General features: G+C 52.1%; 4 protein-coding genes across 4 annotated transcripts; 2 read left to right on the top strand and 2 right to left on the bottom strand.

Annotated features, from left to right (window-relative positions):
- Window positions 1–392: 392 nt before the first annotated feature.
- On the bottom strand, window positions 393–4,138 carry IUM83_09405 (uncharacterized protein; the record flags this gene model as incomplete). Its single annotated transcript, XM_067933846.1, has 14 exons — window positions 393–422; window positions 490–526; window positions 633–706; window positions 768–1,031; window positions 1,104–1,516; window positions 1,581–1,726; window positions 1,807–1,950; window positions 2,013–2,333; window positions 2,428–3,002; window positions 3,071–3,128; window positions 3,199–3,303; window positions 3,377–3,522; window positions 3,585–3,782; window positions 3,872–4,138. The coding sequence occupies 14 exons, from the start codon at window positions 4,136–4,138 to the stop codon at window positions 393–395; spliced, it is 2,778 nt and encodes a 925-aa protein (XP_067786561.1).
- A 113-nt stretch (window positions 4,139–4,251) lies between these two features.
- Window positions 4,252–7,136, top strand: IUM83_09404 (sodium/hydrogen exchanger 3; the record flags this gene model as incomplete). The annotated part of the gene is made up of 17 exons (XM_067933845.1): window positions 4,252–4,273; window positions 4,405–4,460; window positions 4,538–4,650; window positions 4,755–4,806; window positions 4,878–4,943; window positions 5,004–5,026; window positions 5,086–5,164; window positions 5,245–5,448; window positions 5,522–5,625; window positions 5,696–6,082; window positions 6,145–6,228; window positions 6,376–6,425; window positions 6,488–6,555; window positions 6,626–6,697; window positions 6,759–6,857; window positions 6,940–6,990; window positions 7,074–7,136. The coding sequence occupies 17 exons, from the start codon at window positions 4,252–4,254 to the stop codon at window positions 7,134–7,136; spliced, it is 1,593 nt and encodes a 530-aa protein (XP_067786640.1).
- Window positions 7,137–7,196: 60 nt separating this feature from the next.
- IUM83_09403 (uncharacterized protein) lies at window positions 7,197–10,425 on the bottom strand (the record flags this gene model as incomplete). The annotated part of the gene is made up of 13 exons (XM_067933844.1): window positions 7,197–7,378; window positions 7,643–7,691; window positions 7,766–7,801; window positions 7,888–8,095; window positions 8,161–8,270; window positions 8,332–8,873; window positions 8,962–9,133; window positions 9,215–9,355; window positions 9,413–9,529; window positions 9,593–9,700; window positions 9,774–9,840; window positions 9,913–10,193; window positions 10,273–10,425. The coding sequence occupies 13 exons, from the start codon at window positions 10,423–10,425 to the stop codon at window positions 7,197–7,199; spliced, it is 2,166 nt and encodes a 721-aa protein (XP_067786560.1).
- Window positions 10,426–22,513: 12,088 nt separating this feature from the next.
- IUM83_09402 (Integrase, catalytic core protein) lies at window positions 22,514–26,507 on the top strand (the record flags this gene model as incomplete). The annotated part of the gene is made up of 3 exons (XM_067933843.1): window positions 22,514–22,714; window positions 23,144–23,770; window positions 26,286–26,507. The coding sequence occupies 3 exons, from the start codon at window positions 22,514–22,516 to the stop codon at window positions 26,505–26,507; spliced, it is 1,050 nt and encodes a 349-aa protein (XP_067786582.1).
- Window positions 26,508–27,143: the final 636 nt, after the last annotated feature.

Here is a 27,143-nt window from a genome sequence, read left to right as displayed (position 1 = left end):
TGATTTAGACCAGCATATACCACCTCCACACAACCGGAGCTCTCTTTGCGAAGGACAGGCTAGCGGCAGAATAGGTGGGCGGTGACTTTCTGGAGCCGCTGTATTTGAACATTTCTAAAACTCGGCGTAAACGCCAATTAACATTTACCACCGCTTGATGGCGTTTTCCTCGGGCACAGTGTACACAAGCAATGATTTTCGAAAACCTGATCAAGACTCAGATTGGCAGTGTCAGCGATGGCAATTCTACGGATTCTCCACTCTCACCATACTCGCTAGCTGAGAGAAGTACTGTCGAAAGCGATGCCGCTGGCGACGCGCGCGTAATTCCCCAGGCAGCTGCTGGCATACATCCATAGGTAAGAGCGCGCGAAGAGCCCCTTCTTCAACTACTACGGCAGAAACTGCGGATAGGAATACACCTGCAAATGCACCGTCAGCACGAAGATGTTACAATACGCCAGGCAGATACTGCCTAGGGTGACGTACCTCGTATCTGCGTTGGTATCTGTGGTGCATGCAGACACTGAAACAGAAAATCCCAGAGACTCCGCACCCGATAATGTTCTCGCTTGGGCCCCAGGTAGCTTAGAACGACACGCACAATCTCGGTCGCAAATTCGTTTGCGCACTCCAGAATCGGCTCTGGCTTGAAACGCATTGCTTCCAACATGAAATTGCACGCGGCATCGCACATTTCCTGAATCTACACGACACGCGATTAGCAATGCATCTGGAACTATACCGGCAGCTAACTAACAACTTACCTGGTGGTCTGCTTTCACCAGCCTCGTTGCCAGTTCCAAGCATATCCAATACAAGGTAGAATTCTGATTTGGCCGTTTTTGCAGCAGTACTTGAGGAAAGGAGGTTAGCATTTCCGCGGAAAGCTTCATGAACTGTTCAACCTCTGGAATCAATTTATCTGCTTCGCGGTGGTGCGTCAAGAAGTCCTCCATCGACAGTTTTCTGTCGACAGAGCCTGGATCCGCGTCAGCATGTAATTTGACACGAAAAGCAGAGAGTAACCCCTATAATACAACAACAAAGCAATTTTTCGTCAGCACCGAGTGCAATCGAGTCCTTTAGGAACGTTGCCTTACCGCGAATGCTGTATCAACCGACACTTGAAAACGTTTGTTGCTACGTTGTCTCGAGATTACCCGAGAACAGCAAGTCAAAATATCAGGGGCGATGCCTTCGCCATACCACCATAGGCAGACGTCAAGTATCTGCGTTTCGATCGGATGGACATATTCTCTCGGTAGATGAGGGATTACGTTGAGAAAGAACTGAACCCCTGCACGACGGCAAACATCTTCAGCTTTATGCTGCGACAGCGAAGAACTAACGACGGGCCATAACTGATTGACCAACACGAGACCGTGGCGCTGGTCCTGAACTCCTGCAAGAGCACGTCCAAGCATGTACACACAATTGGACACTTCAATGGGGTTTCCACTTTGCACACGAACGGTTAACCCCGACAGTATAGAGGAGCACAAGGCCCCAAAATCTGCATTCATGACAGCAAAGTGAGATACCATCACACCACAAACACACGCAGATATCGCACGCACCTGCATCAGCCACATCGCTTGCAACCCGGAATGTCACTTCTAGTAGGTCACCTTTGCTTTCTTGAGTAGTCTTTGTCTCTTGGTTACCGCAAAACCGAAGGAGTTCTTGCAATAGTGGCGCTCTTTCTTCGACTGTTGTGTATTTGCTGCTCCGTACAATGATTAGTGTAGTACACCCTCATTAGCCACCGAAAGAAGTTTAGACTCCACGACGTGGTTCACTTACGTAATAGAAGAACTACTATGGAGTAGCGACTGAACCGCAACCAGGAAAGACGACGTAAACTGAAGCCCCTGACAAATTACCATTGACGCGCGCAAATATACATCTGCTGGTAGCGCGATAGAGGCTCCAAGTGATCGCAGGTATCTACACGCAAGAAGGTACAAAGTGAGACCCCGCACGTACTCCAGGATGGAAACTTCACTGACCGTGCAATCCCGTTAATGACTAGAGGGTGAATTGGGAGGTTGAAAGCACTGTCTAATACCCCCAATAGAATATCCATTCCACCGGTTGGCGGCTCCTGGCACGAATCTGGGTCGTCCTCCGAATCCGAATCCGACGAGACAACATCAAACAACTCGACCATATACGATAGCAGGAAGAGCAGCGCATCAATCAGTGCGATCTCCTTGCAATCCGAGAGCATTTGGCTTATGCCCTTCACACACGAGACATAATCACCGCTAGAGTTCCCGGGAGCACCAGGCCATTTAGAAAAGAGACTTAACATCGTATCGGCAATCTCTCTGTAGTAAGCATGACATCCCCAAAAACATCACGTGTTGGTGTAAGGGTGTGTCATGCTACAACAATGGTAGTGAAACCGAAAGCATCGCTCACCTGCGCAAGTCGCCAATCGCCTCGATTTCGGGGTCGTCACTTACGATTTGCTGTCTTTCAACAAACCACTGCGGATACTTGCACCGCTCAATTAGTGCATTTACCAGACGCGAAAGCACACTAATCACGTGTTCTTGATCTGCAGCATCGAGGATCTGCCACGAAATCTCATTTTGCGACGAATTATCTTCGAGGAAAAAGAACCAGATCTCCAGCGTGGGTTGAACCACATCGATATCATCGTACGAGGAGCAAGCGAGCAACAGCTCCAAGAAGTTAACAGAGAAGAATCGATGCTGCTCGGATGCTTCTTGGGTGCCTTCCACTTGACTTGAGAATAGCACACACGCGTGGTTCATCGCTAGAGAACAAATAATTTGAGAAATACTCACGCATGCGGTTGTCTGCCGCTCTTTCGTCATCATTTCTCCCGTTGGAGACTGAGCGATCGAATTGAAAACCGGCATCGCATCGACCAAACGACGTCCAACGTGAAGGACGGCAGCCGCCATGCCTTCCGACATAGGTGCAGACCCGGTGTACACGAAGGAGTCTGCAATAATCCCCGCAGTCAGCTACGGACACAAATTGTCAGAGCACAGCGGAGGTCTACGCAGTTTGCAGGATAAAATTGTATAGTCACCTGTGCGTGTTCCTCGTCTCCACTAATAACAATGTTGAGCAAGATGTCTATCAACCCGCTGTGTAATCAACAACAACGCTGTTAGCTCCATATCAAAACCTCAACCATGCCACCCAACACAACATTACCAAGAAAAAAGCTGCGCAGCAGTCAAGCCAAACGTCTCGTGGGTCGGAACGCAGCCCACAATCCACCCCTCCAGACAGCGCAGCGCACTTCCCCTCTCCTCCGGGCTACAAAACCCCGCAACAACAATGAACAAGACCAAGCACCAATCTCAACACTGCTCCTGCATCCCAGCCGTACATGCTCGTGAGGATCATCTCCACAGCAGCCATGACGTCTCCTCCTTCCGCCTGGAACGCTGCCAGCACCTCGCGCGCCTCCTCCTCGGTCCACAGCTTCTCGGACGTGAGGATCTGCAGTGGGATGGCCCCCAAAATCTCTGCAAGCTGCACCGCAACGTCTCCATCAGCACCAAAGCCTCCCAGCTTCCAGTCGCACGACGTCTTACCACCGCTGTGCCCTTCTGCGTCCTCTGCGCGGCCGCGCCGGCGTCCACGAGCCGCCGCACGTCGCCCTTCCAGCCGGGCCAGAGCCTGCAGGCCTTGACCACAATGTCCGCCAGCGTGACACAGGCGAGCCGGCAGCTGACGGGTGACAGCCCGCCGTCAGCGCCCACGCACGTCATCTCCAGCAGGTGCAGCAGCGTCTGTCTCACGGCAACAGCAACTCGTTCGTCATCCACTTCAACTTGCCCCGACCATCACTCCAGCTGATAACGTTATCACACACACGCACCTGTCGCACTACGTATTGCTGCGGGGCGCCGATTTTCGTCCAATCCTGCTGCGTCTTGAGCCGCAGGATCTGCATCGCCACCAGCTCGGGCGCGCCCTGCACCATCGCCGGGTCGCGCGCCGGACGCTCCAGCAGCTGCAGCGCCGCCTGCCACGCCTCCTCGCGCGCCTGGAACTGCATGAGCCACGCGTTGGCGGCGCGCTGCTCGGCGCTGCCCGGCGCGCCCTCGAAGAGCTGCCGCGCGCACGCGGCCAATTGCTGCGCCATCTTCTGTCGCCCCAATGCTCCGATCCGGCGGATTTTAGACATTATGTATCGTTACATAAAATACACATGCACCACATAGTATCGCGACCAGTTGACCTTTTTGCGACGAAAAGATGACCAGCTTGGAGCTAATGGGTGCGTGCGCTTGAGCGCGCGTGTGGCGGCGAGGACGCGATTAGAGCGAGAAGATTTGTGGTGGTCATGTAGATAAGATGCTAATGGAGCTGTGTACGCCTGTTGCACGTCGATTGGCTCCATATTCGCAGAGAAAGCGGCGGGCGAAGGGCTGCACGAGTTCGGCGCGCTCAACACACTGTTGTTTGTGCGTTTTTATCGCTGCTTTTAGTGCAAAGTAGCACGGCGAAATGCTGACGGTTGTGGCGGCTGGTTACTATGCAGGTGATCATCCTGGGCGTGTGCATTGTGTGCGCGTACCTGATCAAGGAGTACCGCTTCTATTACCTGCCCGAGTCGGGGGCCGCCATGCTCGTGGGGATGATCGTCGGCGCCTGGTGCGAAGCAACTGCCACTAAAAGTGGAATACTTTGCTCTAGGCAATTGTGTTTGCCGTCTAACACGTGCGGTGCGCGGGTTTTGTGTTGTTACTGGCGGGCAGCGCCCGACTGTTCTACCCGAGTCGCAAGGAGATGGAGTTCCTCCGCTTCAACGTAGGGAAAGGAGTGGTTGACCTCAGTTTGGAAGTTGCGACTCATTTTCTGTGGCTGTGTTGTCTGATTAGAAAATACTCTTCTACTTCCTACTGCTACCTCCGATCATCTTCGAAGCGGGGTACTCGCTGCACCGGGTAGGGGGCATTTTTAAGGCATGTATGCGTTGTGTGCGGGGATCTAATTGAAATCTGTAGAAACGATTCTTCGACAATTTCAAGTACGTTGTATTTCGTCGTTGTTGTCCTCATGGGATTTAATCTGACTCTTCTGCTGCAGTACGATTCTGCTGTACGCCGTGCTGGGAACCGTCGTCTCGACATTTGTCATTGGCTATCTGACGTACTACGCGGGACAGGTAGAGTCGCGGTCACTAAGTCACCGATGCATTCATCGCAAAAAGAAAAACTGACGATACGTATCCTTATGAACTCGTAGCTGGGCTGGATCGCCATTGACTCGTCGTCGCCTCTGGAAGCACTGTTGTTTGGAGCGTTGATCTCAGCTGTCGACCCAGTGGCAACACTTTCGATTTTAGGAAATCCAGAGTTAAATCTGGACCCGCTGCTGTACAGCCTGGTATTTGGTGAAAGCGTGTTGAACGACGCCGTAGCTATTGTGTTGTTCAACACCTTTTTGAAGGTGGTGTGAAGGTTGTTGCTGGGTAAAGGTATGATGAGTCGGCGCTGACTTAAATTTGATGCTCCCTTGGCAGTTTGAGGAATCCCAGAGTGAGTTCACGTCAGGAGCTGCTGCCTCCTTAATGATTGAGTTCACGCTAATCTCATTGGGATCGGTTGCTTGTGGCGTCTTCACCGGGTATGGTCGATCTTGCTGTATTGCCATTTATCCAAAGTGTTGACTGGACACGTTGCCACTCTGTAAACAGACTCGCATGTTCGTATATGTGCAAGAACTCAAACATCAAGGGATACCCTGCGTACGAAATTACGCTGTTGTTTCTCTACGCCTACGGGTCGTATGCTCTTGCGGAGGTCATGAAGCTATCTGGCATCATGTCACTCTTTTTTTGTGGTATCATCATGGCGCACTACAACTCGTACAATCTGTCCAAGCCGTCGCAAGTGACAGCTGAGCACATTTTCAAGAGTTTTGCTCTAGTATCGGAGTTTTTCGTGTTCCTGTACATGGGCATGGGCGTGTGCGCAGGTCAATTCGGACGATGGGACTTCACCTTCGTCTTCCTTGCCATCATTATCTGTTTGGTGGCTCGCCTCTTCAACACATTCCCTCTCAGTTGGATTGCTAACCAAGGGTGAGAAAACCATACCATATTATTTGCTAATAAAACGGATGCCTAATGTTTGTATTTACCAGGCGCACCACTAAAATTCCTGCGAAGATGCAAGTCGTGCTATGGTTTGCGGGGCTTCGTGGGGCCATTGCCTTTGCGCTTTCACAGTACGTTTCGTTGTATTTACCAGGCGCACCACTAGAAGATGCAAGTTGTGCTATGGTTTGCGGGGCTACGTGGAGCCATTGCCTTTGCTTTTTCTCAGTACGTTACCAGCACATATGATAACTTTTCCATTCTCCTACCCCTTTCAGGAATATGCCAGGCCCCAACCAGGATTTGTATGTCACTACGACACTATCCGGTAAGGTGCTTCACTTGTCGTTGTGCTGCTTGAATACCTTTCCCTGACTCGTACGCGTCCAGTTTGTATTTTCACGACAATAATTTGTGGCGGGATGACGGAACCGTTGCTTACGTACACGCAACTAAAGGTCAGTGTAACAAATACTGTGACTTACCTGGCATCTTTTAATGGGACTCCTCATTTGATATTTCAAACAGCGTGATCAGCCACATCAGTCTGGGGGGAGTGAAGAAACTGATGACGAAGAGCAGGGCCTACTCAACGAAACAGTAAGTTCTTTGATTATGCGAATCTTTTAGCGAATCGCCTGCCTCAGTGCACATGTATTAGATCTCGGATCACGATGGCGACGAAGATGCAGATGTTCGCAATCATCCCGTGTTTGCCCGTCAGGAAGAAAAAAGTGTCTTGCATTCATTTTGGAGCAACGTAAGTGTGAACTTCAAAATTTTCCGTTCTTTGAACTTGAAAATATTGCTGATACCAGGTTTTGACGTTTGACTTTCTACAGATTGATGAACGCTACATGAAGCCTGTTTTCGGGGGATCTGTTCACCGTCGGGTATGGATTTATATTTTCAAATCACTGATAGTATATCTGGCTGATACGCGACAAATGTATTGCATGTTAATGGGTGCGGTTAGCCTTCTCGTTCGCCTTCAAGCGCGCCGACAAAGACCAGTATTCAGGGGAAAGACCTTCAATAGGCAACGTCACTAACGGATTCAAGGTGAAACACCAAAATCCGGATGTGCTTGTTGGTGGTCTTACGCAGTTGGATCAGCAAGGCGAACTTCTGCCTCCTCTGAACCATACTTGGTTTTTGGGTCGTGCTTGCTGCTCTTAGGTCTGTCCCACTTGTTCGGTCTCTCCTTTTCATCAGCATCGTCACTTTTCTTGCGGTGCTCGCGACGGTGGTGGCGGTGACTTGAGCCATCGTCTTCATCACCTTGAGTATCCGAAGCCCGAGAAGAAGTTGAGACTCTAGAAGATGTTGAAGCTTGTGACGAAGTTGAAGCTCTACGCCCATCAGCATCATTGCGACTGGTTCTGCTCCTAAAACCCTTCGATCGACTTCGGCCACTATCCGAGGCAGCATCACTAGTGGTACTTGCCCGGGAGTGCGCCGATTTTCTGCTTTCTCCGACATCCGACGCCCTTGACGCAGAAGAAACTCGCCTAGCATCGTTGCCCTCGGTTGGCTCGTATGTACTTCCTTTGGGTCTGCTGCGACTTTCTTTCGCCTTGCGAGGGCTTTGGTCCTGGTAACATGATCCGGTATAGCCAATGCGGTCAGTAGAACTACAGACCATTGTAGCAAAGCACATTAACATACCACGTTCTCGCAGCTGTCGTCAAACTGAAAAAATGTCTGCGTAACACAAATTGGATACCAACACACATGCGTCAGTACACGGCGTCTCAATAAGGTGGCCACTGATTATATCTTGGTCTCGCCTTCAGGTGTGGATCCGAATGGTGCTTGAAGAAGTCGACGGCGGTTCTAATATTGCAGACGTTCGACACGAACGAGTCCAGTACCACACGCCGCTCTTCAAGGAATTCAGGATCGAAGGCTTTGCCTAAAACACCTCGGAACGCATCGCGCTTATGTTTAACGAGCGCAATTCCCTCCATTTGCGGTCCCATGGATTTCTTCAGCGCTCTACATCGGAACACCCGATGTTAGTTGGATATTTCATTATGATCAAGAGTCAATCATCATCGTACTGGTAAAGCTCTTCAAACTCAGAGAAACGTCGCCAGAGACTCCATTCCTTCATGAGACGGCGTGCTACCATCTTGCTGAAGACTTGACATGAACAAGTGATCAGGTACTCCTGCGTTTAGCAGGAAAATTAGTTATTTGGTTAGCGCTACAATTCGAAACTCGGTACGTACTGCATGGGTTCCGTCAACATGGGGTCGGAACTTTACAACACGAGCATGAAACTCGAACTCATTTTCTGCCTGTGAAACTGCGAACCGAGGGGCGCGAGGTCCGTCTCGCGCTATTTGAGTGAGTGCTTTTACCCACGCCTTCTTCGTCGAGCCATCTGCAGCTGAAAAGTAGTGTGTGCAGTCCTTGACCACGCTCGTTTCGCGCACATAGAAACAGTATGGTGCGGTGTCGACGTCGACGCCGTAAGTTGGTTCACCAGGAACCGGGGTCGAAATATCAGCTCCAACGAGTTGCAAGCTCCAGCACACCTCGTACTGCGATTGATCTGTGAACGCAATCAACCTGGCAGAGATATCATCCAGCTTGACAAACAGGTTTCGCCACCCTTGGTTCTTCTTCTTTTGAAAGTGTTGATGCTGGTCGTCTGATGACACCGATAAGATGAATCCCTCCATGCTTACTGTGAAGCCCAGCAGATTGATAATGAGGTTTCGAATCTGGTCCCAGGTCTGTTCCAGCTTGGCTGGTACCCGAATCCACGCTGCATAAGAAAACGAAGATGAAGGACCCTATTTTTGAGGAAAACCAAGGACATGTTCTTTTTTGCATTTATCTGTTAGTTGAAGCACCGCGGGATCTGTAGGTGAACGACGAAACATCCAACCCAAGCTCGTCGACTCCGCTAAGCGCTGTTAGCGTAGATTCGAGCGGCTCATTCTGCGATGCCAAGTCGGTGAGAAGTTGGCCAGGTCGACTGTTTGCGCGGACTAGGGTGGACTTCCTCGTTCCCATCACAGCAGCCTGAAAATGGGCAGCAATGAAGACAGTTAGGAAAGCTTAAATCTATAGCAAGAAGAGATGTTTGGTCAGCCGAAGACTCACTCTAGCGGGAAAGCGAGATCTGCGCTTGCCCTGTGCGGACTCCAGGGCCCTGTTAAACGAGTGTCCTAGTCGTTTTTGGAGTAACGGGACGATGAACGCGTGGGTTTGGACAATGTCGATGACAGTACGCCCTTTGAAATTCTACAGTCGAACTCGTCAGTTCACCTTACAAGGTCATTGTACACTCTGGGCTCGCACCTTCATAACCCAGAGCGCAGGTGTTGACCCCGGATCCGATCGTTCTTGCTCGAGAGCCATCTGCATCAGAACTGTTCCATGTCCTTGACGCCCCGCCCAGTGGAATGCCGTATCACCCTACATTAGTGCGTGAACGCCATGTCATTTTAGCAAACATGTCATCGCGTATCGTAAACATACGTAGCTGTCGCGATATCTCGGGCTCGCTCCGTGTCGAAGCAATGCTACGCAGACATCGACGTGCCCCGCACGTGCAGCCTCGATGAGAGCGGTTGTCTTGCTAGCGACCTGTCGTCCGCATCAACTCAGCAGCTCATACACTGACTTACAACAAGCTCAAACGAAATGCATCACGACATACACTGTCCACAGCATCCACATCGCATCCGACAGCCAAAATGAGCTCAATGATCGCCTGGTACCCGTGCCTTGGTAATAACACGCAGAGGTTAGTGATTTTTTGCTCTTGTTGGAATTCCGTCACTATCAACTGATCTTACCACGCCGCACAGTGAAGTAGAGTACGCCCGCACTGCTCTGCGTCTGGGTGTCGCCGAAGCAGCAAGGTGTCCGCACCTTCGACCAAGAAGTAGTTCCGCACCATATCCAGCTCGTTGTTGCTCACAGCATCCCAGATGCTTCCTTGATAGTCGATAACACGCTTCCTCGCTTCCGCACGCTCTCGTCGCTTCATGGCATCTTCACTGGAGTCCACGACAGTAAGGCGTTGTACATTGACCCAAGAGGAAGCGCCCGGAGATGTGCTCTCAGGTCCACTTTTCTATAGAGAAGCAAGGCACACAACGTCAGTTCGTACTCAACGATTAAAAGGTGCAGTGCAATTGACTCGAGTGTTCTACCGTCGCTGCTTTGGTGTTGATCTCAAAGTTGTGCGACCCAGGAGAGCGCGACAACTCTCTCTCGAGCTGTCTCTGCTGCGCCCTTTCCTCTTTCTTGGCGCGGAGACGCGATTGATACACTGGCGATGCGTCCGCATTATCTTCACCGCCCATGGCGTGTGCCTGGCTGTTCGAGGGTTAGTTAGAGGCGACTTCTCGTTTTTTTTTTATTCACGACCCTGGTGCTATGGGGATGCAGTTTTGGTTCTAATCCAGATTGCACTCGTTGGAAAAGGACAATGCGCTACTAGTTGTAGCACTGCCTCAAGTGAATCCGACGGCTTCTCCTTGCAGGTACCTAAGCGCGATGACCAACCCACAGTGTGACGCCGCTTTGCCCTTTCTCCAAGCGCAACGAGATTTACCGGCTGTCAAACTAAATTTATTTGTACGACTTTGTAAGTGTGGTGGTCGAGGCCGGGCATCAGCAAACATAACCCCGAAGTCGTTTTGCACGCTCAAAGCAGTGCTCCAATGCAGCAGCAACACGTTGAAGTGCGGCTTGTGACTTAAAAATCCAAATCTCCCCAGCTGGTGAAACACAACGCTCTTGCGCTGTGTCCACTTGGAACGAGGGACCATTCCAGCGTTACAAATTTACGTCGCTGAATTCGACCGACGTCGGATGTCCGCGAAGTTTATTGTGCCTGCGCGGGAGCTTGGCCCAGGAGTGCTTGGGGTATGGCGCTTGGTGCGCAAGTGTACCAGATGAGATATCGCGGGAATTACTTCCGGTGCACCGGGCATGACGCCCATCGATTGAAAATGTTGGGATTCAGCTTTGAGCTGAGTGGTAAAGTATGGGAAGCGCGCATTGAACCGCTGCTGGATATCTACGAATCCTGCTTTGGTGACAGGGAAGTACCACAAGACTTCGTGACTCCTTCCGAGGCTCCGTGGCTAATTGGCAAACCCTAGATTGCACAACAAACGTTGAAGATTGATATACATTACAGTACGTTTGTGTGTAAAGTACGTTGTTGATGTTTCAGAGATCCTCTATCGAGTGTAACAAGACGTGCACAAAAGTTTTGAAACTTAATACTTCCTTTTACTTAGCCGTGAGCACAAGCGAGCTACCTAGAAAATGAAATCCACATGCAGCTAAGGAGGCGCACGTGTGCGCCGTCGGTCGATCCACCAGTCCTCGCGCAGAAGCTTAAACGCGCGCTGATATTGACCTGTTGCAACTATAGGTGTTGGAACAAGAAAGCACCAACTGCTTTTCTATTGTTTAGATCTCTGCGTATTCTCAGCCACTCCAAACTTAAGACGTTCATTATCAACCCTCTCTCTCGCCCACGCATTACTCGCCACGAGCACACCCAGGCGAACCCCCCACACTGTAATTCGGGTAGTCAAATTCTCAGGCTCTACTGAAATTGTAATGGTCTTCTTGCATCTCGTGCTTTGGTGTGTGTGTGTGTGTTCTCCCCTTAGCGAGAGCAGCGACGAGCGTACGGGGTTCAGCTCTCTTTTACTTTTGACCCGTCGCTCGTGGAGCGTTCGTATCTGCCGGTTGCAAGGCTTCGTCAGCGTGTTGAGAGGAAGAGCGGCGGGGCCTAACACACCCAGTCACCCGCTGTAAACAAACGAGCGCATTCTTCGGTGTCGTCGTCGCTAATATTGTGACCCGAATTTGCCATGGCTTTTCGAGGATGTGGTGCACAGTGCCAAAGTTGAAGCCGATTTGCTGGAAGTGTTTGTTGTTGGCTGTAAACCATTACGCCTTCTGCAATTCGCTCGAAGTAGCTGTGCAAGCAGACACCTGTAAGTTACTATATTCACGAGGTGTAGCAGGCTGTAACAACTCGTGCATATTGTGCGTAAATGGAAGTTAATGCTGCAGCTACAGTAGATTTCGGTGCACCAAGGAACGATGGATATATAGCGACCTGCATTGCGTCAACTCCGAGCAGTTCTCACCGTGCATTGAAAAACGAACGTGCGGCGTCAAGGAATCGACTACACTGAACCGCAAGAAGTTGGAGAACATACTTTAAAATAAATACCAGCCACTCAGAAGAGACGTAAGCCAGCTGACTTTTCAGGAAGCTGCTACTAGGGCGTTTCAGAATCGACTTCCTGTATTTTGAAATCGTCGGGTTTCATAATGCCCTCCACCAAATTCGCCTACGAAATCATACGTGATTCGTGGTTGTGTGGTCTACGAGTTTGGATGGACTATAGACCCAGTGTCAGATTTCCCCCTCAGCGATCGTGTCGAAAGAGCACCTCAGAAAAAAAGCTAATTCTGCCCCCCTTTATTTGGAGGTTTATCAAAACATACCGTGTTTGCATCACAATTTATCAAATCCAACCGTGTTGCATCATACCTTCAAATGGCTGATATAATGTACTGTTAAATTAAGCGTACTTTTCAGAGTACTTAAAAGTACTCTGAAAACCGTACTTACGTGAGCAAAATTTTCATGGAAAAGAAATATATTTTGACCTTCTTTTCTACAATTATTTTTTGCTCTTGTATATTAAATATACAAGATAAACTTTATCTGAACCCGCGAGCACCACTCAAAGAAGTGCGAGCACTGCACGCAGAGGGCCAAGCCCAATGCTACGAGTGGGCAGGATAAACATTGGGAAACCCACCTCGTGGGAGAAGATTCTGGCCGTGCTGCGGGCTTACAAGGCGATCAACGGAGACAATCCTGTGGCCGTTCATCGTTCCACCAGGAGACGCTCGCTGGCCGTGTGTGGTGTGGGGCTAGCACTTAGGTAGGCAAGCTGTGAGTCATTTGCGTGGTCAAGCTGGGAAACACGAGCTGTCGCCACAGATGGCGGCTGAACTGACGGAGCAGAGCTTCGCTTGCAGTTTCAGTCAATATCAGTGGGAAGAGGCCATTATTCCGGCGCTAAAGGTGTTCCGCGAGTTGCACCACCATTGCATCGCCGAGAAGCCAGTCAAGGTGCCTAGTGAGTCTCCGTGGGCTGAAGAAGCCTGAGATTTCCCGTTTTGAACGACTGTCGGTAGTATGCAAACGAGACAATACTACGTGGAATTCGCCGCTTGATACGAGACATCGACGGCAGGAGTTCTACATGTTAGCGGTAGATTGGGCCGTTGACGCCAGTGTCATCCCAGTTAGATACCAATGAATGAAAAGGAGCACTAGTTGTGAGTGGTTGTGACTATGAGAGAGAAGGATTGATCCGAGAAAGTCTCTGAGGAGATCTCTGGGAGGGATCCTGGCCATCGTTGGTCCTCTCTTGCTCGATGAGCGAGCCGAAGTAGTCACTGAGTACCGAAAGGGGGTTTTCGCCTGCGGGCTTTCCCCGATGCAACACAACTTGACCTCACTCACTTTTGAATTCCCAACCTGAAGCTCAAGTGGTCAACCACCTCCTACTCTAAGTTGCTGCGTCCAGACCCCAAGCTCGACTCTGGTGCCGACGAGACCCGAGTTCTCGTAGGTTATGAGCCCAAGACGTGGTTTACGGGCATCTTCTACTGGACGTGGCGAGCTTTTGTACGCGTAGTCAAGGCAAGTCGTGTCGACGCAAGTGGTGATGGCAGCGAACTTAGCTGGCCAGAAACCATCCAGTGGCGGGCAGAATCTGTAACGGGGTTACACGTACAAGTGGCTGCAAGCCACTTGTGAATTTAACAGATAGGTTATCTGTTAAACGTTTTGGATATTTCCTCATTGGTGTAAGACACACCGATGGATACATTGAAGTGGACCACCACAGTGAGTGGTCCACACACACCCAAAAGATCCTATTGGTAGAAAGCAGCATCTTTCTACCAATCAGAGACATGCATATTAGCGGGGCTCTGACAGCCAGCCGCTGCCAACCCTTTCATAGATGATAAACAGTTTTTAGCAGATTTTAGAGGAAGATCAATTTACAAACAATACAGTTCTCATTTTACCTAATCTAAGTCACTTGGAATCCTTTTGTTACTTAACTTATATTTGTGTATTCAAATATAATTAACCTAAGTAATTACTAAGTACTTACGCTTCCTCATACACGTTGCGCAACGTGTAAGCTAAAGTAGTGAGTCAAGTTAGACCCACTACACCTGGTAGCACTTTGTAGTCCGTCCAACGACCGACTGCTTGACGTTCGTACGCGGCGTACGAACGCGGAGCCGAGAACCACATGAGCACGGAGGTGCCCATGGAGAGCTCCAACACGCCTGCAACGCATGTTGCACGCGCTGACTGCCCCCACCTGTCTGACCCAGAGTGGGAGGCCCTCCAACGACTGTCAACAGTCATTGGAGAAGCGGCGATAGCTACAATGCTGCGTACGCTATCGCCGACGGAGCAACATGGTGTTGCTCTGGGCTTCATCATGAAGGAGCAGCGTGATGCTGCTTCCTCAGTGACGGCGTCGTCAGGGACGACACCGCGTGCTCAATCATTGAAATTGAGCGTAAGCAATTACGTGGGAAGAGAGGGCGAGCCTCTCCTCCGGTGGCTTGTCGAACTCGACACAGCCATAGCGGCTCGACGCATCGTCGACCCGCTGTCGAAGGTCGCGTTCGCCATGTCCTGCCTTGGCGGACGCGCAAGGAGTTGGGCGTATGGACGCCGACTCTCCGATCCTACGTGCTTCAGCACGTACGAAGTGTTAAAGAGGAGCTCAAACAAGCGTTTGAGCCCCGCAAACGAGTTCCGGTCGAGGGCGGAGTTCCTCGACCTTCAGCAGGGTAAGCATGACGTCCATGCTTACGCGCAGCGCGCACGATATTTGGTATCAAATATCGTGACTAACCCGATTGACGAGGCGACCAAGGTCGTCACGTTCATGAAGGGGCTTAGAGATGGGCCTGTGAAGACCTATCTCTTCCGAGAGTACCCGAGTACTCGAAGCTGCAATCACTCTTGCCATGCAAGAAGAGTTTAGCCTGCGGCAGGCTAAACTCCATGTAAACGTACCGAGGCCGCAACCGCGCCCGGTAGCGAGGACGGGAGGTCCGGAGCCAATGGACCTCTCGAGCGCAACAACTGCTGGTTACCAGCAGCAGGGAGGTAACGTGCGATGCTTCCGTTGCGGAAGGATCGGTCACTTTGCACGGGAGTGCACAGCTCCCATGCCCCCTGGAGGTGGCCGTCGTGGCGATGCTAGGCATCGCCGCGGACCAACAAAAAACGCGAACATCCAGTAGGCGCGGGGCGCCCTACTGGTAATGCAGTCGCGCGTGCCGACATCGGGCACGCGACACTGAGGACTGCAGCCCCAGTGAGACCAGCTCACTGCAAGAAACAAGATGACAGGCCAAACCTAGTCATCTTGAGGTTTACTCGAAGAGAGCGAGTGACTCTCTTCGAGCATTGGTAGACTCAGGCGCGTCGAACAACTTTGTTCGACTACGAAGCCTGTCAAGACTTGACTTCGAGGAGGTAGATACACCTCGAAGTCTTCTGAGGTACGACTGGCAACAGGTGCCATCGTGAAGACCGAGAAGCGCGTCGTGAACGTGCGCTTCTCGTACAAACAACGAGTGTTTGTCGAACACTTTATCGTCCTGGACCTGGACGATAAATTCGACGTAGTAATGGGCATGCCGTGGCTTGCACGGCATGATCCGGTAATAGACTGGAAGAAGCGCACGCTCGTGCGCTTCGGACGCGATAGCGGAACAGAGAGCGATGGCCCTGTTACCGCAGCGCGCGCACCAGCAGGTGCGCGCGGCTCATCAGTCGAGACAGCGCTTTATGCTGCTGTCCCGGAGTGCCAGGAAGTGCGCGAGGGCGCGCACAAGTGAGACCCACGTCGGCAATGCTGCCGACGTCGGAAGAAAAGATGTGTTGGTTCCGGGAACCAACACCCACGTTCAAGCGTGTAGGGACAGTCCCTGACCCGAAGCGGTCAGGTCGACAACGACGCGTCGGCTCCGGGAGCCGACGCACCCTCGGTCATGAGGGGCTCCGCCAATGATTGGCGTCGAGGTGACGAAGGCGTGTCAACTCCGGGAGTTGACGCTGCAAACAGTGCGGACGGTTGCAAACGTACCGCACTGACGCAATTACATGCTGTCGTGCAGCCGGGCTGCACGACGAAGCGCCATGCGATCAAGCCGGGCTTGATATCGCGCGCCCGCAGACAGGGTCTGCCGGCGAAGGACATTACCGTGCAGCCGGGCTGCACGAAGGAAAATGCGGTCAAGCCGGGCTTGATACCGCGCGCCCGCGGACAGGGTCCGCCGGCGAACGACTGTCCACGGCCGGGCCTGGACAAGAAGAACAACTGTGCGGAGCCGGGCTCCGCACAACAAGAAGACGGCGCAAGCGGAAAACGCTGCGCAAGTCTCGGTCCGGGACCGAGACGCAACAAGAGCAGTCTGCTGGGCAGACTGCGGCGGTGACGCCGAATGTCAAGACGCTAAGCGTCTTGACGCGCACCGATACTGGATTCCAGTATCGTGACATGGAACTCGCTAGTCCTCCGACGACGGCGTCGGAGTTGACTTCGCTTCCAGCCATGAGCTGGAAGCGCTTCACGCGCGACTTGCACGATGGACGCATCGAGCAAGTCTGCGTTCTTCGGACAGCGAAAGAACGACGAGCGAGAGCGAAGAGCTGAGGCAGCTCTTCATGGAAGTACCACTGAGAGTGAAGACACTCAGTGCGAAGACGAAGCGAGAGCGCTTCGAGGAATAAGGTTGGGACTCGCTGAAGTCGAGTCCCTATTACGAATTGTTGAGGAGTACAAAGACGTACTCCCGGAAGACATTCCTGTGGAGCTTCCGCAGGATAAGGGCATTCAGCACGAGATTGATCTCGTGCCGGGCACGAAGTACTGTGTCACGCGGCAGTGGCCACTGCCGCGAGAGCAAGTGAAAGCGATCGACGACTTCTTTGAAAGTCGTCGTAAAGCAGGACAAGTGCGGGAATCAAAGTCCCCGCACAGTGCTCCGACGTTCTGTGTCAAGAAGCCACAGGGCGGATGGCGCATCGTTCATGCCTACAACAAGCTGAACGATGCGACGGTACCGGCGCAGACGCCGATACCACGAAAAGATGTTATCATCGATTCGATGGCCGGGAGCACCGTTTACAGTGCTCTCGACTTGCGAGATGGATTTTATCAAATCCTAATGCGTGAGAGCGATATCCCTCTCACGGCAGTGAGCACGCCAAGCGGCATGCTCTGGGAATGGCTAGTAATGCCACAGGGGCTTAAAATGCCCTGCGACTTTCAACAGGTGCGTGACGCACTTGTTGCGCTCGGTGCGCGACTTCGCACCGAGCTACTTCGATGATGTATTCATCCACAGCCGGGCTGTGGACGGGAAGACCGACGTAGAGATGCACAGGGTGCATCTCCGACAGCTACTTGAGCTTATGCGAAAGCATAAGCTCTACGCGAACCTGAAGAAGTGTATCTTCGGGGCGAGCGAGATACCCGTCCTCGGGTGTCTCGTAGGGAAGAATGGTGTCCGCCCTGACCCAGAAAAGGTCAGAGTGATTAACGAATGGCCAACGCCTTCAAGTGTCAAGGAACTGAGGCAGTTCCTTGGCTTGGCCACGTACTTGTGCAAGTACGTGGAGGACTATGCGGGCAAGATCCGCCCGCTGTCACAGCTTCTTAAGAAAGAAGCTGTGTGGAATTGACACCCGATTGCCAAAGGCATTCGATACAGTCAAGCGGGGCTTGACTGAGGCGCCGATCTTGGCAGTGGCTGACCAAGATCGCCCATTTCACGTAGTGTGTGACGCATCCGATTTCGCGATCGGATGCGCGTTATGCAGCACGATCACGAGGGCCGTGATCGTGTCGTCTATTACCAATCGCGTCAGCTGAAGCCAGCTGAGCGCAACTATCCGGTGCATGACAAGGAACTCCTTGCCATGAAGTATGCACTCGCAAAGTTCCGAGTGTATTTGCTTGGAAGTAGACCATTTGTGGTCTACACCGACCATGCTTCACTGCGCACCGCAGTGAAGTCGCCACATTTCACAAAGAATGGCGAGATGGCTCTCATTCTTTGCGGAGTATAACTTCCGGGTCGAATACAAACCCGGAAGATTGAACGTGGTGGCCGACGCGTTATCACGTCGGCCAGACTATGCAGAAGCTGTTGACGTCAATGCCATTGACGCCATGCGATCGAGCAAACCCACATCATCTCTGTTGGATGATGTGAAGGCCGCGTACGCGCACGACGCGGACGCGAAGCTCTGCTGGCCTATGGCACAGCGCCTTCTGACAAGTCCCGTCAGAAGCTGCCCAAGCACCTTCGAGCGCGTGCACACCGCTTTCGTGTGCACGACGGACTGCTACTCTACAACGCAGTCGACGACAACGCGGATCGCGTTGTCGTGCCAAATGACCATGACCTGCGACTCAGGATCATGTACGAGTATCATGATGCCCCGACTGCGGGACATCTCGGACGTGAGAAGACTTACGTCCTTCTCACGCGCGACTTCTACTGGCACCACCAGTATAGTGGGTGCGCAAGTACATCCGTGCTTGCGAGGTATGCTAACGCGTGAAGCCTGCGCCATTCGCGCAGGCTCCACTGTAATCACTACCGACTCCGTCGGAGTGTTGGAAGTCCATGTCTTTGGACTTCATCTTTGGTCTTCCCCGGACAGCGGAGGGAACACCGGTGTTGTGGTCTTTGTAGACCGTTTCAGCAAGATGGTACATCTTGCTGCGGTGCCAGCAGAGGTGACCGCGAAGCAGACAGCCCGTCTGCTCGTCGACATGGTGTTCAAACACCATGGCATGCCGTCCGACATCGTGTCGGACAGAGACCCGCGCTTCACAGCGCATCTGTGGCAAGAAGTGTTTACACTTCTTGGGAGCCAGCTTTCCATGTCGACTGCGGATCATCCGCAGACGGACGGTCAAACCGAGCGCGTGAATCGCGTGCTCGTCGATATGTTAAAGAGCTACGCTCACTCGTTCCAATACTGGAGCGAGTGTTTATCGATGGCAGGGTTTGCCATCAATAACTCAGTGCATGCCTCGACCGGGCATACACCGTTCTACGTGAATGCCATGCGGCATCCACGCCTCCCGAGTTTACTCGGAGTGATGGCTCCCACTTTAAGTCGGGGAGGATCTACGACTGCAATACAGCAGCCGCAGAAACCGCTGACACTTGCACAGTGTCAGCTGCAACAATGGACAAACCACATGAGTCTGCGCAGGGCGCAGACTCCCCAACAACATGGCTTAACGACCACGGGTCTGCGCAGGGCGCAGACACCGCAAGAACCACGCAGAGGCCGGGCCTCTAGCGGAGAGCGAGCTGAATGACTTCAGCTCGGATGCAATCAGTTTCATCACCAAAAGACAAGCCGTGATTCGGTTTGTCCAAGACACAATAGCAGCTTCTGTTGATCAACAGAAGCTGAACGCAGACAATGCGGGCAGAGGCAACACAAATGAATTTAAAGTTGGTTCATTAGTTTTGTTAGCTACACAAAACCTGCCTAGACATGCAGTTTCGGATTTCGGAGCAAGCAAGCTTGCTCCGCGCTTCATCGGGCCGTTCACTGTGTTGGCACGGCACGGCAACGCATACACGCTAGACATACCGTCTAGCATGCGCCTCCATCCGACCTTTTACGTCGGACGGCTGAAGCCATACCGGCAGCACGAGCCATCTAGCTCGGCTGACCCGAAGCCTCGGCAGGAGCCGAGGCAGAAGCGGAGGACTTGGCCTCGGCGACGAGCAACCTCTCCTCCAGCGCGCGGACGCGCTGGAGCAACTTCTCATCTGGGTCCCCAGCTCGACCTGGATATTCGAGGCGGTCTGCGAGACCGCCGCGACTTGGGCCTTCTGGTTCGCCAGCTCCTGTTTTAGGGCGGCGAACTCAGCGCCTACAGACGCTCCACGACGGTCACCCGGTCGTGGAGAGGCGCATACTGATCAGCCCGGGCTGATCATACCCGGGCGTGTTCCCACCCCGCCACCGCCGATCCGTGACGCCCACGGCTCAACCCGCTGGATTGTTGAGCGGATTGTTGACCACAGTATCCCGAAAACGAACCCTCAAGGGGCTCGTTTTCGTATTCGTTGGAGAGGATTTCCTCCCCATCGAGATACATCGGAGCCGCGGAACGTCTTGCTGGAGGACGTTCCGGAAATGGTGAGGGCGTACGAGGAGCAGTACGCACTGGCACAGCGGAGTAGAGCGAGCGCTGCGATCATCGCCAGCGCCCGAACCCTCACGTGCTAAGAACTTAGCACGGAGCTCTTGAGACTTTCGGGCACACGGAACGACGTGTACCCGTTCAGGTCGCGGTCGCTCAAGCGGACCGCGCCTGAAGCACTTCGTGCACTGAAAGCCCTCGGGCACAGCGCACGGCACATTTGCCTCCTCAGCAGCAACATGAAGTTGCTCCAGCTTTCCACGCTTCGAGTACGTCTCGAAGCGATCACGCGCTTGCTTAATCCGATCACGGTAAGCACTCGGCCTCTTGTTGAAGTTCTCAACAAAGGCGTTCCAGCTTTGACAAAGTGCCTGCCATTCGGGCACTTTGCTGCGAGAAGAGGTCTTCTTGCTTTGAAACCATCGGAGCTCATGAAAGAGTCCGATGTAGTATCGCGCCTTTGATGCGTTTCCGCATCAAAGTGCAGCTCGGCAGCCACAGCGTCATCTTTGATGGCGCTGCATACGTACAGCGATACCTCATTCGGAGGTACCGAGTTCCCAAACCGGTCCGCAATCTCGGATGCGGACGGCATCCATGGATCGCGCTGCAGGCGCAGCGCGCGGAGAGCCTTGAGCTTTAACATCACGCGCTGCAGCAGCAGCGCGCGGAGTACTGAGAGCCCCAGCTGAAGCGAGTGGGGTATCACTCTCAGTACGCGAACGCTTCGAACTCGAAGCGTCCGATTCGTCCCCTTCACGCGGGCGAACGTTCTTGGCGTGAGGGTCGAGCGATTCGCTCGACACTGAGTCTTTACGCTTTGAGGGCGAGTCCTCCTCGCCCTCCATGTCTTCATCGTCGTCGTCGAAGTCGACGACGTCACCGTACTTCGCCTTCTGGCGTTCGAAGTAGTCGTCGATGGAGAGATGACTCCCCATCGACTTTGCGGACTTCTTCTGAGGCGCGCTCATCGTTGAATGAGCGCGGATTTCTTCTCCAAACGCGGAGAATTGACGAATGGTCAATTCCAAAGATTGACGTGCGGAGACCCCGCGCGTCTAACCTTAAGGGGGGACGGTGTAACGGTTACACGTACAAGTGGCTGCAAGCCACTTGTGAATTTAACAGATAGGTTATCTGTTAAACGTTTTGGATATTTCCTCATTGGTGTAAGACACACCGATGGATACATTGAAGTGGACCACCACAGTGAGTGGTCCACACACACCCAAAAGATCCTATTGGTAGAAAGCAGCATCTTTCTACCAATCAGAGACATGCATATTAGCGGGGCTCTGACAGCCAGCCGCTGCCAACCCTTTCATAGATGATAAACAGTTTTTAGCAGATTTTAGAGGAAGATCAATTTACAAACAATACAGTTCTCATTTTACCTAATCTAAGTCACTTGGAATCCTTTTGTTACTTAACTTATATTTGTGTATTCAAATATAATTAACCTAAGTAATTACTAAGTACTTACGCTTCCTCATACACGTTGCGCAACGTGTAAGCTAAAGTAGTGAGTCAAGTTAGACCCACTACAGAATCTGCCGGTGGTTGGCCAGAATATCCAATCGGCTGGGCAACCTCCACCGAACCAGCAACAACAACAAGTAGTGAATGGTGGAGCGAGGACCCGGCCCAAGTGTGGTTCGAAGCCGCCAAAGTACACCGCAGACGGAGGCTTCGACCTGTATCGTGCTCAAATCGAAGGCTACCTCATCCAGCACGAGTGCTGGGATGTGGTTGGCGGCACCGCTGTTGCTAATCTAAATGACCCTCAATGGACAGAGCGGAATCAATTTGCTCGTTATGCGCTACTGTTTGGCATGTTGCCCAAGGACTCGAAGAAAATATGCAGAATGGCTACAGCGCGCGAAATGTGGAATTCGTTTGAACAAGACAAGACAAAACGTGCCTACGCCAGTGAAATTCGTCTTCAGCGCGACCTGTATGCAGCTAAGTTTACTGTTGGCGAGGACATGGAGAAATACCTCGAGCGATTGGAAGATATGAGGCGCCAACTAGCTAACATGAATGCTGCCATCAGCGATGCTGATATGGTGAATGTTATTCTTCAGGGAGTTGTGGACTTGCATCGAATGTCGTTCGCATGTTCAATAGGAACAACAAAGGCGAGGTTACCCCGGACCTGGCTACGGTAGTGAATGTTCTTCTTGGCGAAGCTGAGACGGATAAAGCATGCGCCGCCGAGGCAGCGCATCAGGAAACTGTGAAAGTTACAAAGGTGATGGCCCAGCACCCCGTCCCTCAGAATCCAAAGAAGAAGTTCAAGAAGAATAGTGGTAAGAAGGTGAGCAAGGAAACTCGGAAGTGTTTCTTTTGCAAAAATAAAGGCCACCTGCGAGCTGATTGCTTCGGATGGAAGGCACTACAAGCGAAGCAAGGCAATGAATCCGAGAAGAAAGGAGATGGCAATATTGGCAAAGTCGCAACCCCGATGAAGTTGGTATGGGCCGGACAGCTCGGAGACTCAAAGAACCCACCGGTACCTATCCGAATGATGAAGCGTCAACATGTGACTCCCCCCGTGGTCGCTTCAGTGAACGATTGGATGTTAGATGGTGGTGCTGGTGCCCATGTCTGCGTGAATGGAGGATCGTTCGTGAGCTTAGTGAAAGATCCCCTACTGACCCTCGACTGGCAGGGTGGCTTGGACACGAACGAACTGTCGGGATGGGTTCGGCTGGAAATCTAACCTGGCAAGTACCTCGATCTGCAGGGTGTCCGCTATGCACCGAACGGAGCGGTGAACTTGATCAGCCAACGTCTGCTGGAGAAGACACGCTGGAAGCCGTCGTACTTCGACACAGACAACGAGCAGTTGCGCTGCAAGTATTTCGACAAGGACGGTATTCGCCTGGTGTTTAAGAAGAAGGATGATGGTTTCTACTGGATGAAGGCTAGTCCTGTGTTGCAGACTTCTATGATGGTTGCTAGATCGATCGAGACGCTGGAAGACAACATCGTGGTGAAGTGGCATCTGAAACTTGCTCATCTGAATGAAGAGGCCATGAAGAAAATGGTGCGGGATGGCTTGGCAGATGGGATGGATGGAATGACCATGGACGACTTCAAGAAGACACCCCTCAAGTGTATGGCCTGTGAGGAAGCAAAAGCAAAGCGGATGGCGTTCAAGAGGCAAGTAGGCAAGCGGGCTTCTGAGTGTGGAGCACGTCTGATGTCCGATGTTTGTTATGTTGGAATCGTGACTCCTGGAAGAGCCAAGTACTTCCAACTTGTTCAAGATGAAGCGTCTCGCTACAAGTGGGTTTTCTTACTGAACAAGAAGAGTGAAGCTGCTGAAAATGTGATCGTTTTGGTTCGCCAACTTGAGAAGGATTACAAAGTAAGGCTCTTTTCGTGTGATCAAGGAGGCGAGGTTTTGAATCATAGGCTGGCTACATTCTTCCGCGAGCATGGGATTCGGTTGCTGACGACCAATGCATACACCCCGAGGAAAATTGCTTGGTAGAAAAGCTGAATGGCAAGCTGCTTAACAAGGTTCGGGCAATCTGTGAGGCGGCAAATCTGCCAGCATGCCTGTGGGGTGAGATCCTCCATTACGTCGTGCACGTAGATAATATGAGCGCGACGAAGGCCTTGAAGAATACGACGCCATTTGAGAAGTTGTGGAACAAGAAGCCTAACATGAAGGACTTGAAAGTCTATGACTGTGTGGCATACTACCATGTGCCGAAGCAAAAACAAGTGAACAAATTGGAAATGCGAGCCAAGCCCGCTTTGTTTCTGGGTATGGCAGAGTCAACACTGGGTTATCGCTTGTTAGATCTTGAAACTGGGGAGGTTCTTCAACGTCGATCGGTCACCTTCCGCGAAGATGTAGCTGTGGGCGGAGATTATGTGGAGCGATTGTTGGCGAAGCAGTATTATGGGAAAGTCACAGCAAGATCCCGTATGTGCTCATGCCGGTCACTCGTGTAGCAATCTCAGATTGTCCGACGGAGGAAAGCACGATACTGAAAGCGAACATCGAAGCGGAAGCTGAAAGGCCGGGATCTGAAATCCGTGACATTGAGGACGATGAGAGCGTAAACAGCAGTGACGAAAGTGACTGGGATGTCGTTGAACTGTCAGAAGCTGATGAGAGTCATGGTGGAGCATGTGGTGCTACTGAGCAACGTGTAATTGTTTCTTCTGGAGCAGGTTTGAATGTGGAAGTCCAGCGAGGTGCCGTGTCCAGTGGGAGTACAACCACAAGTGTGCCACAAGTTGCTGGCTCGAATTCAGTACCAGTCTCCGGACAAGGGCGAAGTGTTGCAACCAGTGGGAGCACGGCTCCAAGCGCCCCCAGCGCAGCGAATATTGCTAGTGCGGGTCGTCGGGGAAGTCCTAGTGTGCGTGCCACGACAAGTGGAGGATCCAACCGCACAAGTAGAAACTCTACTGCACCTCCAACGACTGGCCCACGCCGATCTGGACGCCAACGTCGAGCAAACAGTTGGTACAACCCAAACACTTGGGTGATGGCGGTGACGTTGATGCAGTGCATGCTGATCGGTGTCGTCAATGACATTTTGAATCCAACGACACGGGAGGAAGCTTTGAAGTCGGAGCATGCCGAAGGCTGGCAACAGGCTATGGACGCTGAATATGAAGCACTGATAATGAACGAAACCTGGGAACTTGTGCCTCGCCCTCCATGCAGAAAAGGCCGACGTAAGCCTAACATATTGACTTCAGTGTGGGTGTTGGTAGCCAAACGGAATGAGAAAGGAGAAGTGGAAAGACTGAAGGCGAGACTTGACTACTTGGCGACCTACTCTCCTGTAGTGCGAATTGAGTCCGTGCGGCTCATATTGCTGATAGCTATGTTCTCGATGTTTGAGTGCCGCCACGTTGACTTTGTGACGGCGTTTCTCAACGGAGAGCTGGTCGACGTCGTGATTTACATGGAGCAACCCGAGGGGTATGAAGACGGAATCGATCGAGTCTGCCGACTTCGCAAAGGACGTTACGGCCTGAAACAAGCCTCGAAGATCTGGAACGACACCTTGCATAAGGTGTTGATCAAACTCGGCTTCGTGCAGTGTACCTATGATGCAGGTGTATACTGGAGACGCCGTGCAGGACGTGTAGTGTTTCTCACTATATATGTTGATGACATTGTGCTCGCTGGAGTGACCAGCGACATCGACAAGGTTGTTGCAGAGCTCGCAGCTCAGTTCAAGCTGAAGGACCTCGGTCGGGTGCGACACCTGCTTGGCATGGAAGTAAACTACTAACCTGGGGAAATGGTATGCTTATCACAGACAGCGTATATTGAACGTCTTGCTGATAAGTTCGGCCTGGGATCGGCGAAGCCTGTTCGTTCACCGCAGTTTCACCATGAAAGGATGAGCAAAGTTGAGACGGATGAAGCCAAGATTAACGATCCGAAGCTGCCCTACAGGGAGATTGTTGGCTCCCTCCAGTACCTGGTGGTGTGCACTCGTCCCGACTTGGCAAATGCTGTGAGAACCCTTGGACGTTACACGAGAGCGTACACCGTAGAGAACTACCGTGCCGCACAGCGAGTAGTGCGCTATGCACTGGCGACGAAGAAGATGGGATTGGTGTACCGATTTACGCCTGGGTTCCCAGCAATGGACGCATTCTGTGACGCTGATCACCAATCGTGTCCGGACACAAGCCGCTCGGTGACAGGCTACATGTTGCGTCTGCATGGCAACATGTGAATGTGGAAAAGCCATGGTCAACGGCGTGTGACGGAAGCCACCTGCAGCTCAGAGCTGGTCGCCTGCTGCGAATGCAGCAAGATGGTGGTGTGGGCTCGTGAACTCCTGTTGGAGTTGGGTTTCGGTGAGCGGACGTTGCAAGTGCCGATCTACTGTGACAATCAGAGTGCGATTGCGGTAGTGGCGAACAACGGCAACACGTCACGAGTGCGGCACATGGCAAAGCACGCGCGGTTCATTAACGAGTACGTCCAAGAGAAGGAATTGGATGTCGTTTACGTATCAAGTACTGAGAACTGCGCAGATGTGTTTACCAAGGCGCTGGGTCCGGCTGAGTTTGAGCGCCAGCGGAGCCGATTGAACATCGAAGACGTGGCGGATGCTTAAGAGATGGTGGATGCTGTCGAGACGGCCGGACACATCGAGATGCAAGACGTTTAAGGCTTGAAGGTTCGGTGCTACCAAGGTATGACAGATGGGACTGGTGGCACAATGCATGTTTTGCATGTGGAATGGATCGAACATGGGATGAAGTGGGAGTACGAGACATCGACGGCAGGAGTTCTACATGTTAGCGGTAGATTGGGCCGTTGACGCCAGTGTCATCCCAGTTAGATACCAATGAATGAAAAGGAGCACTAGTTGTGAGTGGTTGTGACTATGAGAGAGAAGGATTGATCCGAGAAAGTCTCTGAGGAGATCTCTGGGAGGGATCCTGGCCATCGTTGGTCCTCTCTTGCTCGATGAGCGAGCCGAAGTAGTCACTGAGTACCGAAAGGGGTTTTTCGCCTGCGGGCTTTCCCCGATGCAACACAACTTGACCTCACTCACTTTTGAATTCCCAACCTGAAGCTCAAGTGGTCAACCACCTCCTACTCTAAGTTGCTGCGTCCAGACCCCAAGCTCGACTCTGGTGCCGACGAGACCCGAGTTCTCGTACTTGAGACCAAACCATCCTGAAAGCAATAGGATTCGCTTGGGATGTATTGCATACTTCCGCCACATACAATTTGAACGTAGTGA

Source organism: Phytophthora cinnamomi, assembly GCF_018691715.1.
Source record: "Phytophthora cinnamomi strain GKB4 chromosome Unknown Contig67, whole genome shotgun sequence".
NCBI classification, from domain to species: domain Eukaryota; phylum Oomycota; class Peronosporomycetes; order Peronosporales; family Peronosporaceae; genus Phytophthora; species Phytophthora cinnamomi.
The sequence above is the reverse complement of the archived record's forward strand: the minus strand, read 5'-3'. Positions and strand labels throughout refer to the sequence as shown.